Here is a 13321-nt window from a genome sequence, read left to right as displayed (position 1 = left end):
AGAGTCAAGAGAACGTTGTACTTGTTACAGGAGTAAAAGGCAGGGACAATTAGTTCATATTTCATTTTACAAGTTTTAGATGAAGGGGTTTAATGAATCTTAATAATTTTTTATATATATTTAAAAAAAAATTGGAAGGCAGAGTTAGAAAGAGAGAAAGAGGGAGGGAGGGAGGGAGGGAGAGAAAGACAGAGAGAGGAAGAGATCTTCCATCTGCTGGTTCACTCCCCAGATGGCTGCAATGGCTGGGCCTGGGCCAGGCTGAAGCCAGGAGCCGGGAGTCTTATCCGGGTCTCCCACATGGTGCAGGCCCCTGGCACTTGTGCCACCTTCTACCGCTCTCCAATGCCATAGCAGAGAGCGGGATCAGTGGAGCAGCCGGGTCCTGAACGGGCGCTCACATGGGATGCCAGTGTTGCAGGGGGTGGCTTTACCCGCTAAGCCATAAGCTGGGCCCTAAAAGTTTTACATTCTTAAGGATATGTCTTGGGAAACAGAACAATTCTGCCTTGGAGGTCACTCTATCCCAGACGCGAGGAGTGGCCATGCGCTGTGACCACCACAGCTCCACGCGGGAGCACGCCCGTGGAGGATAAGAGCGCCTCTGTGGGGCGTGGCCCTGGGTGTCCAACGTCCTTGAAGGAAGGTTCCTGGGAAGGGCACTGCTGGGCCCAGGGAGACACTGGTTCACTGTGGCGGGCTCCGGCTTCGGCATCCCTGCATGGGCACGCCTGCCTCCCACGGCCACTGTGTGGCTTTCCCGCCTTGTCACCCCACCAGCTCAGTGCACACAGATGATGCCTCCTGGAGTCTGTGCGCTCTGCGTGCACTCTAAGGCCAAGCGCTTCCCACCCAGACACCACCCGTGCTTCCGTTTCCAGGAACGGCCCAGGCCTCGGCCCTCTCCTTTGTGTCACTGCGGAGTTTCTCGCTGGTTTACAGGAACCTGATGAGTGCTAAGAAACCAGCCTGTTGGTGACACGGCGTGCTCTCTCCATTTTACCACTTACTACTTTGTTTGCTATGGTGTCTTTCAAGCATGTATTTGGCTGGACTGATCCAACCTGTCCCTGGTGGATTCTGGGCTGGACGCCGACTGAGAACCAGGCTTTCCGGGGAGGAGGTGCCGCGGCTCTGCTGCCACGTTTCCCACCTGGGCGGCCTGGCCCTGCCAGCCTGGCTCTGGGCTGGCCGGCTGGCCCCAGTGTTGCGCCGCCCCCTTCCTCACCGGCTCAGCGTCCACACCGCATGGCTACGGCTGTTTCTGGATTCTCTAATATCCCCTGATCTGCAGGCCAGTTCACGAACCAGACGCCAATTTCCGATTCTCCAGCCTGGCCTGAGACGGCCCACCTCCTCTTTTCCAGATGTCGCTGGCCGTTGTGGCCACTCAGTTTTCACTGTGAGAACACAGGCTCGACTCGCGCAGTCTGGGAAAAGCCTCCGCCATTCCCCTGGCAGCACAGAGGAGCTTCAGGAAGTTTGTGGGAAAACGGAAACAGAAGACAATGCAGATGGGCCGTGCATGTTCTGAACTCTTCTAAATTTTCATTTTGTAAAGGTTTATTTATGTATTTTTTATGTTTTTTTTTTTTATTTTTTGACAGGCAGAGTGGACAGTGAGAGAGAGAGACAGAGAGAAAGGTCCTCCTTTGCTGTTGGTTCACTCTCCAATGGCCGCCGCGCTACACTGATCTGATGGCAGGAGCCAGGTACTTCTCCTGGTCTCCCATGGGGTGCAGGGCCCAAGCACTTGGGCCATCCTCCACTGCACTCCCGGGCCACAGCAGAGAGCTGGCCTGGAAGAGGGGCAACCGGGACAGAATCCGGCACCCCGACCGGGACTAGAACCCGGTGTGCTGGCACCGCTAGGTGGAGGATTAGCCTAGTGAGCTGCGGCACCAGCCTATTTATGTATTTGAAAAGCAGAGTTACAGACAGAGAGAAGGAGAGACACAGAGAGAGACAGAGAGATCCTCCATTTGCTGGCTAGAACGACTAGGGCTGGGCCAGGCCGAATCCAGCAGCCCGAGCTTCACTGGGTCTCCCACGTGGGTGCAGGGGCCCAAGCACTTGGGTGTCTTCTGCTGTCTTCCTAGGTGCATTAGAAGGGAGCTGGATGGGAAGCAGAGCAGGCCAGACTGCACTGGTGCCCACGTGGGATGCTGGTGCTGCAGGCCGTGGCTTTAACCAGCTGCGCCACAGCGCCGGCCTGTAGGGGGTCTTTCTAACCAAGCACCCAGTGTGCGCCTTTGCGTGTGGACGAGAGCAGAGGGCACACAAGGTTCTGGCTGCAGGTAGAGGCCCCCTTCATCTGGAAACGCTAACTTCGCACTGCTGACAATTCTCTACCTCTCCACGGGGCTTCCACCAGGGGAGTTACTCCACTTGGAGAAGATGGCGCGCGGTGGGTTTAGCTCTTTTGGAAGCTGCACCCCTCCCCCTCCCCCAGAGAGCCTGGGCTCCAGTCCTGCCTCTGCTCCCGATTCCAGCTCCCGGCTAACGCACAGCCTGGGAGGCCGCAGTGCTGGGTCCAGGGCCTGGGCCCCGGCCACCACGTGGGAGACCTGGATGAGTTCTGGGTTCCTGGCTTCACCCTGGTCAGCCCGGGCTGTTGTGGGCATTTTGGGAGTGAACCAGAGGATGGGTGATCACTCCCTGTCACTCTGTCTTTCAAATAAATAAATAAATCTTTCAAAAAATTAAAAAAAAAAAGGTGAGTGCAGAAATACCAAGTGTGGGTGAGCTGTGGGGAGGTCAGGGCCTGCACACGCTGCAGGAGGGAATGTGGGCGGTGCAGCTGTCGTGGAAAACGGGCAGGCGGCTCCTCACAAAAGCCAGCACAGGACGAGGACGGCCAGTGCCCACCTGGGCTGCGGACAGGGCCCCTCAACCGCAGCAGCACGTCCACAGGGCCAAGGTACAAACCACCAGACGCCCCTCAATGACGAGCGGAAAGACGATGTGGGGTCCATCGACAGGGGTCCCCGTTCCACCTGGGTGGACCCGGAGGACTTCCTGCTCAGTGAAATCACCCAGTCACAAAAAGGCAAACACTGAGATTCCATGAGGAGGCGCCTATGGTAGAGACAGAAGGCAGAACGGCGGGGGCCGGCACTGTGGTGTACTGGGTAAAGCTACCGTCTGCAGCGCCAGCATCCCATATGCGCGCCAGCTCGAGTCCCGGCTGCTCCACTTCTGATCCAGCTCCCTGCCAATATGCTTGGGAAAGCAGTGGAAGATGGCCCAAGCACTGGGCCCCTGCACCCAAGTGCTCCTGGCTCCTGGCTTTGGCCTGGCCCAGCCCATGCTGTTGCGGCCATCCGGGGAGTGAGCCAGTAGATGGACTCCATCACTCTGTCTCTCAGAATGGCGGATACCAAGGCTGGGGAGACGGGAGCTGTCTGCTGGGCCAGAGTCTCCCCTCGCAAGATGAAGTTTGCAGACTGGCTGGACGGGGACGAGGACACACTGGACACACTGAACCACACGCCGCCAAGACGGCCAAGATGGTTTTACGTTACGCGTATCTCACACACACGTGCACAAGCTAAGGTTGGGGCAACTCCTTGGGTGTGGCTCGAAGACGTGCCTGAGGGGTGTGCAGAGTGCCCACAGCATGGCCTGTGTGTGCTGCCCGGTGGCCTTGTCAGAGCCCCTGCTCTGAGCACCTGCTGCAGCTGAGACGGCAAAGCCACGCCCACACCCTGGGACCCGAAGCCGCCCGCCAGCCAGCACCTTTTTGGCTGCCAGCAGCAGCTCCACCGCCTTGTCGTACTGGCTGTGCTCCATGAAGAAGTCCGAGCAGCGGGCCAGCAGGGCAGGGTCCGACTTCTCATCCAGGTCCTCCGCTATGAGCTGCAGGGCCATGAACTGCTGGGTGGCAAAGGCCAGCTCCAGGGCCTTGGAGAAGTGGCCGGCCTGTGGGCAGCAGAGGCACTGAGCAGGCTTGGGAAGTGGCCGGCAGAGGCACTGAGCAGGCTTGGGAAGTGGCCGGCAGAAGGCACCGAGCAAGCCTTGAGGAAGTGGTTGGCCTGTGGCCGGCAGAGGGCACCGAGCAGGCGCCCAGGCCTTGGGGAAGTGCTGGCCGAGGGCACTGAGCAGGCCTTGGGGAAGTGGCCGGCCGAGGGCACTGGGCAGGCGCCCAGGCCTTGGGGAAGTGGCCAGCAGAGGGCACCGAGCAGGCGCCCAGGCCTTGGGGAAGTGCCGGCCAAGGGCACTGAGCAGGCCTTGGGGAAGTGGCCAGCAGAGGGCACTGAGCAGGCCTTGGGGAAGCGGCCGGCCGAGGGCACTGAGCAGACGCCCAGGCCTTGGGGAAGTGCTGGCCGAGGGCACTGAGCAGGCGCCCAGGCCCTGGGGAAGTGGCCGGCCTGTGAGCGGCAGAGGGCACTGAGCAGGCCTTGGGGAAGTGGCCGGCCGAGGGCACTGGGCAGGCGCCCAGGCCTTGGGGAAGTGGCCGGCCTGTGGGCAGCAGAGGCACTGAGCAGGCGCCCAGGCCTTGGGGAAGTGGCCGGCCTGTGGGCAGCAGAGGCACTGAGCAGGCGCCCAGGCCTTGGGGAAGTGGCCGGCCGAGGGCACTGGGCAGGCGCCCAGGCCTTGGGGAAGTGGCCAGCCTGTGGGCAGCAGAGGCACTGAGCAGGCGCCCAGGCCTTGGGGAAGTCCGGCCGAGGGCACTGAGCAGGCCTTGGGGAAGTGGCCGGCCTGTGGGCAGCAGAGGCACCGAGCAGGCGCCCAGGCCTTGGGGAAGTCCGGCCGAGGGCACTGAGCAGGCGCCTGGGCCTTGGGGAAGTGCCGGCCGAGGGCAGCAGAGGCACCGAGCAGGCGCCCAGGCCTTGGGGAAGTCCGGCCGAGGGCACCGAGCAGGCGCCCGGGCCTTGGGGAAGTGGCCGGCCTGTGGGCAGCAGAGGCACTGAGCAGGCGCCCAGGCCTTGGGGAAGTGGCCGGCCTGTGGGCAGCAGAGGCACTGAGCAGGCGCCCAGGCCTTGGGGAAGTCCGGCCGAGGGCACTGAGCAGGCGCCTGGGCCTTGGGGAAGTGCCGGCCGAGGGCAGCAGAGGCACCGAGCAGGCGCCCAGGCCTTGGGGAAGTCCGGCCGAGGGCACCGAGCAGGCGCCCGGGCCTTGGGGAAGTGGCCGGCCTGTGGGCAGCAGAGGCACTGAGCAGGCGCCCAGGCCTTGGGGAAGTCCGGCCGAGGGCAGCAGAGGCACCGAGCAGGCGCCTGGGCCTTGGGGAAGTGGCCGGCCGAGGGCACTGAGCAGGCGCCCAGGCCTTGGGGAAGTGGCCGGCCTGTGAGCGGCAGAGGCACCGAGCAGGCGCCTGGGCCCGGGCCCCGAGCACCCTCACCTTGTGGTACAGCGTGACCGCCCTATCCATCTGCTCGCCTTTCTCCTCATAGTACCGCGCCGCCTCGATCATGTCTTCCGGGGAGCTCAGCAGGGCCAGGTTCATGAGCTGGTCATCCAGGCCATTCTCCTGTGGGGGCAGGCGGGGCCCTGAGCCGTTCTTGCCCGGCCACCCCACTCCCTCCAGGCCTGCCAGTCGCCAGTGCCCTGCGCCGCTGTGGCCTAGAGTCAGGAGGGCTCACCGGGGTCCCACGGGGGCCCAGGGCATCCGCGATGCGTCTTGATTTCTATACAGGGCACTGCAGTGTCTCTGAAGGGCCCGGCCACTCGCAAGGCCACACCGGGAAGCACCGCAGGCAGCGGGGGGGGGGGGGGGGGCGGAGCCTGCAGGCCGTGTCCCCTACCTTGCACAGGCGGACGGCGTTGTTGAAGGCCTGCGCCTGCGCGTAGAAGCGCACTGCCTGCCGCACCTCCTCCTGGCTCTCGTACTGGCGGGCCAGGTGATAGGACGCTGCCCAGTTCCCGGTCTCGTTGGCGACCTCCGCGGCCTACAAAGACGTGAGCAGCCCACGCGCTGTCTGCGCCCGGGGCCCGTCCTCCCCTGAGCGGCCCTCCCGCCGGCCTGCTCACCTTCCGCACGTTGCCCTGGAAGCAGTGGATGCGCACCAGGGAGAAGGCGTCCTGTGCCAGCTCGTAGTAGCGCAGCGCCGCGTCCATTTCCGCCTGACTCTCCAGGTACTGGGCCCACCACCGCCACAGGGTCCTGCGAGCGGCTCGGCAGCCTGACTCTCAGAGCCCTGCCCCCACAGGAAGGGCCCGCCCCGCCCCCACCGCCCTCCGCACAACCCGCAAAGGACCCAGAAGCCGGGCCCCCGGCTGGGGGCCCCCCGGCAGCCTGGACACCCACCTGTCCTTCATCTTATTGACGTACAGCTCCAGGGCCTGCAGGTCTTCCGAGAGCATCCGCGGCACCTCGAAGCGGTGGGTGTCTGACTTCTCGTAGCTGCGGGAGGACACAGGAGGACCTGACCCCTCCCGCCTGGGCCTGTGCCGGGGCGTGTGTGGGGCTGGGACCTCCACAGCGGCACACCTGTCTTCTCGGAGGCACCGAGCCCAGCAACCAGCGCAAGCAAGGGCCACACGCTCTTCAGCCGGAGTCGAAACCAGGAGCCAGGCCGGAAGCAAGGCCCGGCAGCTCCCCTCCGACAACCTCCGCGGCCACCTCGCACGGCACAGAGGAGCCCCCGTACTCACTAACTGAGGGCCAGGCTGCGGTCGGCACTGGCCTCCAGGTGCCTGGCGTAGTTGTAGTAGGTGGTGCGCAGGTGGACGCGGTCGTGGCGCTCGGCGACCTCCATGGCTTTCTGCCACTGGCCTGAGGCCTGGTAGAACTTGTTGAGAAGGTCGTAGCGCTTGCATTTCTGGTACAGCTGCTCGGCGTCCTCCTGGTGTGGAGAGATGGCGCCTCAGCACCACCGCAGCCCCGGAAACCCACGTTCCCAGCAACGACCGTCCAGGAGAGAAGCAGGCAGCGGACCACCTGCCTCAGGCGCCACCCTGTCGCCGGGTGTGCTGCACACACCCCAGACGGCACTCCAGGGTGCCACTCTGGCCCCAGAGCTGCGGAGCGAGACCCGTGTGCTGCCACAGGGAGTCTGCGTGCTGGGCCTCCTGCTCCCCACCAGCCCCCGGGGAGCCCTGTGCTCCCAGCACTGACCCCCCCGGAAGTGCTGTGCTCCCCGGCAATGAGAGCCCTCGAGTGCTCCTGCCATGGGTGCTCTGCAGGGGGCACCTGATCGGCCCCCTCCCCTGAGGTCTGCTCCCCGCCACCTGGGTGACGGTGAAGAGGACAGAAACCAGGGTGTCCTCGTTCCCCATCCCACCCCGCCTCCTCTGCAGCCCTGGGGCCCTGAGAACCCAGCAGAGCCCCGCCTCTCCCCCGCGGCTTGCACCCCTGCCCCCCTTACGGCAGGCCCGTGGCAGCAGCCGGTGCCCGTCAGCCATTCTGACCGGCCCACTCACCAGCATGCCCAGCTGTATGGCCAGCATGGCCACGCGGGCCTCCAGCTCCGGCTCCCGCTCGGCCTCCCGCAGCGCCCGGGCCCCGCGGGCGTGGCCCATGTTGCCCAGGCACACCTTGGCCACATCCAGCCGCCGCGTCTTCACGCACATGCGGGCCATGTTCTCCCAGACGGTCTCGCTGCAGGCAGAGGGGGTGGTCAGCGTCCAGCCCGGCCGGGCCCCCACAGCACCTCTCTCTCACCGTCTGGCCGCACGGCCCTCGAGAAGGGGCAGTCAGAGCACCACAGGTGCCCCGCTCCCACCACCCCTGGGCCTGGGCCTGCAGCTGGCGCCCATCACACGGCTCGCCTGGCCCCAACGACCAGGGGGTCCCGTGGCAGGCAGGAGTGTCTGTGTAGGGTGCCAAACCCTGGTGCTTCATCCTGAGGGACCAGAGGCTCCACAGCCCCCGGCAAGGGCCTCCTAACGTCGGGGCCTGCACAGCGGGAGGGACAGCCATGGCCTCACAACAGCTCCAGGAAGGCCAGAGTGCGAGTCCACACCCCATCAGCCCTGGGAGAAGCCAATCCTGCCCCCACACCGGGCCAGCGGGGCAAGCCGAGGGCTGGGCCAGACAAGATGACCCGCCCTGCACCCCGTTGGTGGCCTCACACACTCCGCGGAACAGCTGCAGCAGCGAGAGCACACTGCCCTCTTCCTAGGGTTCCCTAGAGTGCTCCCCCACTCTGAGGCTGACCCAGCGACCTCCTCCTGGGAGGTCACTGGCTGGGCGTGACCCCTGCAACGGCAGTGCCTCCTGGCTTGTGCAGGCCCCAGGGACGGCAAGGCCGCACCCAGGTCACCGAGCACTGTGCCGACGCAGAGGAGGGCTGGGCTCACAGCCCTGCCTCAAGGTGGCACAAGGCAGCAGGTGCCTCTGCCACAGGTCCTGAGGCACTGCCCCCAGCCTGGCTTCAGGTCTGGACGCCGGGCTCCAGGTGTCACACGGAGGCGGCCACAGAGCAGAGAGCAGGCAGAGGCAGCAAGTGTGCTGGTCCTATCATCCCCCCACCAGGTGTGCTGGCCAGCGTACAAGTGCTGCCAGCAACCAAACACGCGCACAGGGCACACGTATGAGCACCCGCATGGGCCACGTGTGGACACACACACGGCATAACCTGCGGAGCGGCCTTGGGGCCTGGGGGATGTGCAGGCAGGCGCGTCTGGGGGAGGACCCTCATCAGGCCCTCCCCTCACATTCCTTGCCAAGACCTCCCGATACAGCGGCAGCCCTCCCGGGAGCAGAGCGGCCCTTCCCGCAGTCACAGACGCGGCCGGGACGAGCTGCCCGACGGGCCTGCGCCCTGGTGAGTGTGTGCATGCCAGGGTGGGGATGTGGTGGGGCCTGGAGGCCTCTTCCTGGTGGCTCTGAGGGGAGGGGGCGGGAGGAGCCATAGCCCTGCCTTGGATTCACCGTGCAAGGGCGGATCTGTCCCCCACATCACCCCTGTCCTGGAGACGAGGCCTCCACCGCGCGGGGGCTCTGACGCGCAGCCTGGAAGGGTGCCACCAGCCGGGCAGGCGGAAGCTGGCGCGGGGCTAGGCTGCTTCAAGAAGACCACTCTGAACCGAGCTCTGCTGGAGAGGCCCGGCCCCAGGGAGGCAGCTGCAGCCGCCTTCCCCCGGCGGCAGCCACTCTCCCCTGGCCACGTCTCAGCCCCGCTCTGCACACAGTTCACCCAGGACTGAGGGGCGGCCTGAACTCCAGTGTGGACTTCTGGGGTTTGTCATCCGACACAAATTCCAAGAAGTAAACACCCTCCCGGCCCCCACTCAGGTCTCGAGAATTTCCTGTCATCCGAGCCAGCCTGTGCAGAGGCACATCTGCACTCCATCAGCCCGAGAGGCCCTGCAATAAGGGGCAGATGGGGCTGCGGGGAAGCCGGGCCTCAGGCGGCCTGACGGGCTCCGAGGCGGCACTGGCCGTCCCTGCGCCGCTGGGCGGACGCGCGGGAGCTGCACTCCAACTCAGGACCAGACCACAGCCAGCGAACGGCGGCCAGAGCAGGAGGGGCCCTAACGGGACACGGGGAGCCGCTGGCTTGGCCCCGGTCGCTCGGATGAGCCTCACAGGGGCCACGTGGATGGACAAGAGGGCCGTGGGTGCTCTGAGGACACATTCCAGGGGGTGCGTCCCTGCCAACTCCCTCCCACACCAGGAGCAAGAAGCTGGGGTGCATGGCCGAGACACAGGGACCCAGGGCCTGGCAGGAGCCCCCAGAGGTGCCAGGCCAAGAGAGGGTGATGCGAGGCTGACCCAGGAGGTCCAGGGGCCCTGTGCCCGGGGAGCACCTCAGGGCAAGTGCCCGCTTGCCTCCTCTCCTTCCACCTTAGCAAGGACGGCACGGAGCTGGCCCAGGATACCTCCACGACAGCCAACACCTGTGCCCTGGGTTTTGGTGCTGTGAGCTTGCTTTTCACTGGAGATTAGCCATTTAAAGACCAAGCGAGGATGCGTGATACAATTAAGGCGAGCATCGAGGCTCCCCTCCCGGAAACTTCCTGCCCTGGGCAGCCTGTCGCACTGTGTGCTGGGGGCTGCTGCTGCTCCCCAAGTCCCTCTCAGAGAAGGGGTCATGGCAGGCCCGACCATGACAGCCTGCCCCAAGGGCTCTGAGCTGCCCGGTGAGTGGAGGTGGGCACAAGGCCGTGCCCCATGGCCTCGTACAGCCCCAGCACAGAGAACTCAGCCACGGAGAGGCAGGGGCGGGGAGGGGGAGCTCAGGCCACTGCTGCAGATGGGATGGACCCCGGAATGGGGCAGGTCTCTCAGGACATCAACGGGCCCAGCTCCTCAGGACCCAGGACTGGCCAAAGGCTGCCCAGAGCTCCTTTTAGGACGCTCAGATCAGTGTGCGTGTGTGGGGGTCTGGCTGTACACGTCACACGCAGAGCTGCACGTGGGTGGTGACTGGGGGTGCCAAGCACAGGAACGGGGGCCGGTGGGCACTTTCTGCCCGACAGTCCTTGGCACACGGGCGTCCCCATGCTGCGTCTGGGGTCTCTGGTATTAGCCTCTCCTGCTGTGCTTGTCCACCGGGCAGAGGGTCTGGGGCGCAACAGGGGAACACCCTACCCAGGTCCCTGGACTCAACCGTGGGACTGACGTGGAAAGACCTGCCTAGACCCTTCCCGGGTCCGTGCGGCCTCAGTTCCCCAGGGCCCCGGCCCCGGCCCCGGCCCTCCGTGTCCAAAGTCCTGCTCCTTGCTGCCACCTCAAAGACACCCTGCCCAAGGAGCTTCTCCGAGTGCAGCCCGCTCTGCCCCTGCCTCTCACGGCAAGGCCTCCCCGGCTGCCTGCCGCTGCAGAGTCCCTGTGATGGGGCAGGCGTGCCATAGGCCTCCCCAAGGGGGCACCTGGCCCTCAGGACCCTGCCTGCCACGGGGTCTGCACTGTTCCCAGGCCCTCGAGGGTGGGCAGGCTCAGAAGCGACAGGTGACATGGTGTGGTCCGGCCCACCTCCCGGGCCTCTCCCTGGGGACAGGAAGGCAGGGAGGGGCAGCCCTTCCCATCAGGAAGCACATCCTGTCCGCGTCTGCCGCCCAGGCCGGGCTGCTGGCTGTGCAGTTGGCTACGCCCTCCAGCTCACCAAAAACAGCCTCAAAAACAACCATTTCCTCTCTGCTGGGAGACGGGGAAGACGCGAGCTCGCGTTCGCGCACACACACGCACTTCCCCGCGGCCGCTCTGCTTTCCAGGACCTGCCACTCCTGCGAAGGGAGGCAGCGGGACAGGGCCCGGGCGGCAGAGAGGCGGCGCCACCCGCACCGTCCTGCGGCCCTGCTGGGAGCCCAGCGGTCCAGAGTGTGACCGTGACCGTGACCGGCGCCCCCCACGCTGCCTCCCGAGTCACTTTGTTTTCTGCCGCTGCAGGGGAGAAGAGGCGCACGCCGGACACAGCCCCCCCACCCCCTGCTTCCCAGGAAGACGGCGCGCTCACAACTCTGGATTCTCGCTGGTGCCTGCCTGCCCGCCGCGGGATGGGCCTCGAGGCCGCGGGCTTCAGCACAGGCCTGGCCCTGCTCCAGGTGCAGGAGGGCGGCTAAGGCAGGGCCGTCCCATGGGCCTGACACCTCCGACGCCTGTCTGCCTGGCTGGGCTGCACGTGCTGCCTACGAGAATGAGCGCTGATGTCCTCTAGCCGCCCCTAGCCGCGTCTCCGTCCCGCCTGGACGCACAGCTGCTGACTGGGACTTGGGGCTCTCCCCACAGTAACGGACATCTCCACGGTCAGCCATGGCCGTCCAGAAACTCGTGGCCACCGCCGTGCTGGTGGCCCTCGTCTCTCTCATCCTCAACAACGTGGCAGCCTTCACCCCCAACTGGGTGTACCAAACGCTGGAGGACGGGCGCAAGCGCAGCGTGGGGCTGTGGAGGTCCTGCTGGTTGCTGGACAGGGGCCGGGGAGGCCCGAGCCCCGGGGCCAGAGCCGGGCAGGAGGACGCACGGGACTGTGAGGGCCTGGGCTGGGGCTCCGAGTCAGCAGGCTTCCAGGAGGCTCGGGGCACCGTCAAACGTAAGTCCGCTGGTTCTTTTGTTGCTTCAGAGGGGCCAGGGCAGACACGAGGTTGATGACGCGCGAGCAGGTGAGGGCACGAGACCCCCAGGCCTGGGCCCTGTGCTCGTCTCCGTGGGGTGGGGGAGGGGGAGGGAGACGCCGGGCCTCTCGGGACTGCAGCCCGACAGCCACAGGCTGCTCTGTAGCCTGGTGTGCCTCTCTGGTCATCGTGTGCAGATGGTGTGCTCTCTCTTGCTCGCTTGCTCTCTCTCTCTCTCTCTCTCTCTCTCTCTCGCTCTCTGAGTTAATCAGAGCCAAAGGCTGGATACAGTAACCACATCCCGCAGGATTCTTTTCCTTGTTGACAATGGATGCTGAGGTCTGAGAACACGTGGGTGACTTCTGGCTTCCATCCCACGGTGGTCACGGTCATTACAGCTGTGGGCAGTGAGGGCAGTGGGGCAGGACGGGGAGCCACTGCCCTGGCCATGGCAACCCTGACTGTAGGCGCACAGTGGTCCGAGTGCTCGGGAGGGAAGACGGCTCCCGGGTGGACATGCATCAGCTGAAGCCAAAGCCTGCCCTGAGACCACCCTTCAGGCCCCAGTCTCACTGCGAGGTGCCTGTGTCTCAAGGCTGGATCAGAATATACCCTGAGGATGACGCGTCTGTGAGAAAAGCCCAGGCTCAGGCGATGGGCCTCCGCAGGCTTCCAGAGGGTTCCGGAAATCCTTGAGGAACACCCGGGCGCAACCATCAGCCAGCCGGGCAGCACTGCCTGTGAACTGCCGTGCGCTTGGCACCTGAGCAGGGGACGTCATCCCATCTCACAGGCAAAGAAATTGAGCCTTGCAAGGGCCTGGGGGGTCGACCCCGAGTGGATCCAGGCCCCCGGGCCACACTGCACAGCAGACAGCAGCGCCTCTGTGCACAGACCAAAGTGGATCCAGGCCCCCGGGCCACACTGCACAGCAGACAGCAGTGCCTCTGTGCAGGGACCAAAGTGGATGAAGGCCCCCAGGCCACACTGCACAGCAGACAGCAGCGCCTCTGTGCACAGACCAAAGTGGATCAAGGCCCCCGGGCCACACTGCACAGCAGACAGCAGCGCCTCTGTGCAGGGACCAAAGTGGATCCAGGCCCCCGGGCCACACTGCACAGCAGACAGCAGCGCCTCTGTGCAGGGACCAAAGTGGATGAAGGCCCCCAGGCCACACTGCACAGCCAGGGACGCGTGGGCAGACAGCAATGCCTCTGTGCAGGGACCAAAGCCTGTGAATTATTTCAAGAACTCTTCACTCGCGCTCAGCAGGTGAACGCGGCCACACTAGCTTCGGGGTCGCTCCTTGGGACAGACTTCCCTCTGGCTTCTGTGACTGCCCTGAGCAAGAACCCAGGCTGGGAGCTTCTATGGGTGGGGA

The 13321-nt window shown here is 65.1% G+C and overlaps 2 protein-coding genes across 8 annotated transcripts in view; one reads left to right on the top strand and one right to left on the bottom strand.

The window, feature by feature from the left end:
- IFT140 (intraflagellar transport 140) overlaps positions 1 to 13321 on the bottom strand; it is an 86656-nt gene that overhangs the window by 8161 nt on the left and 65174 nt on the right. For all 7 annotated transcript variants that reach the window (XM_089321889.1, XM_089321890.1, XM_089321887.1 and 4 more), the window contains 7 exons: positions 7363 to 7540; positions 6595 to 6785; positions 6248 to 6343; positions 5971 to 6103; positions 5745 to 5888; positions 5342 to 5470; positions 3739 to 3921 (listed from right to left, as the gene is read on the bottom strand). In XM_089321889.1, coding sequence (XP_089178015.1) covers positions 3739 to 3921; positions 5342 to 5470; positions 5745 to 5888; positions 5971 to 6103; positions 6248 to 6343; positions 6595 to 6785; positions 7363 to 7540 — 1054 coding nt within the window. The remainder of the gene's footprint in view (positions 1 to 3738; positions 3922 to 5341; positions 5471 to 5744; positions 5889 to 5970; positions 6104 to 6247; positions 6344 to 6594; positions 6786 to 7362; positions 7541 to 13321) is intronic.
- Positions 10945 to 13321, top strand: part of TMEM204 (transmembrane protein 204) — a 17591-nt gene continuing 15214 nt past the window's right edge. Inside the window, exon 1 of the mRNA XM_002723807.6 lies at positions 10945 to 11918. Coding sequence (XP_002723853.1) covers positions 11639 to 11918 — 280 coding nt within the window. The 5' untranslated portion in view covers positions 10945 to 11638. The remainder of the gene's footprint in view (positions 11919 to 13321) is intronic.

Source organism: Oryctolagus cuniculus, chromosome 19 (assembly GCF_051225735.1).
Source record: "Oryctolagus cuniculus isolate XC-2025 breed Fujian yellow rabbit chromosome 19, ASM5122573v1, whole genome shotgun sequence".
NCBI lineage: Eukaryota > Metazoa > Chordata > Mammalia > Lagomorpha > Leporidae > Oryctolagus > Oryctolagus cuniculus.
The sequence above is the reverse complement of the archived record's forward strand: the minus strand, read 5'-3'. Positions and strand labels throughout refer to the sequence as shown.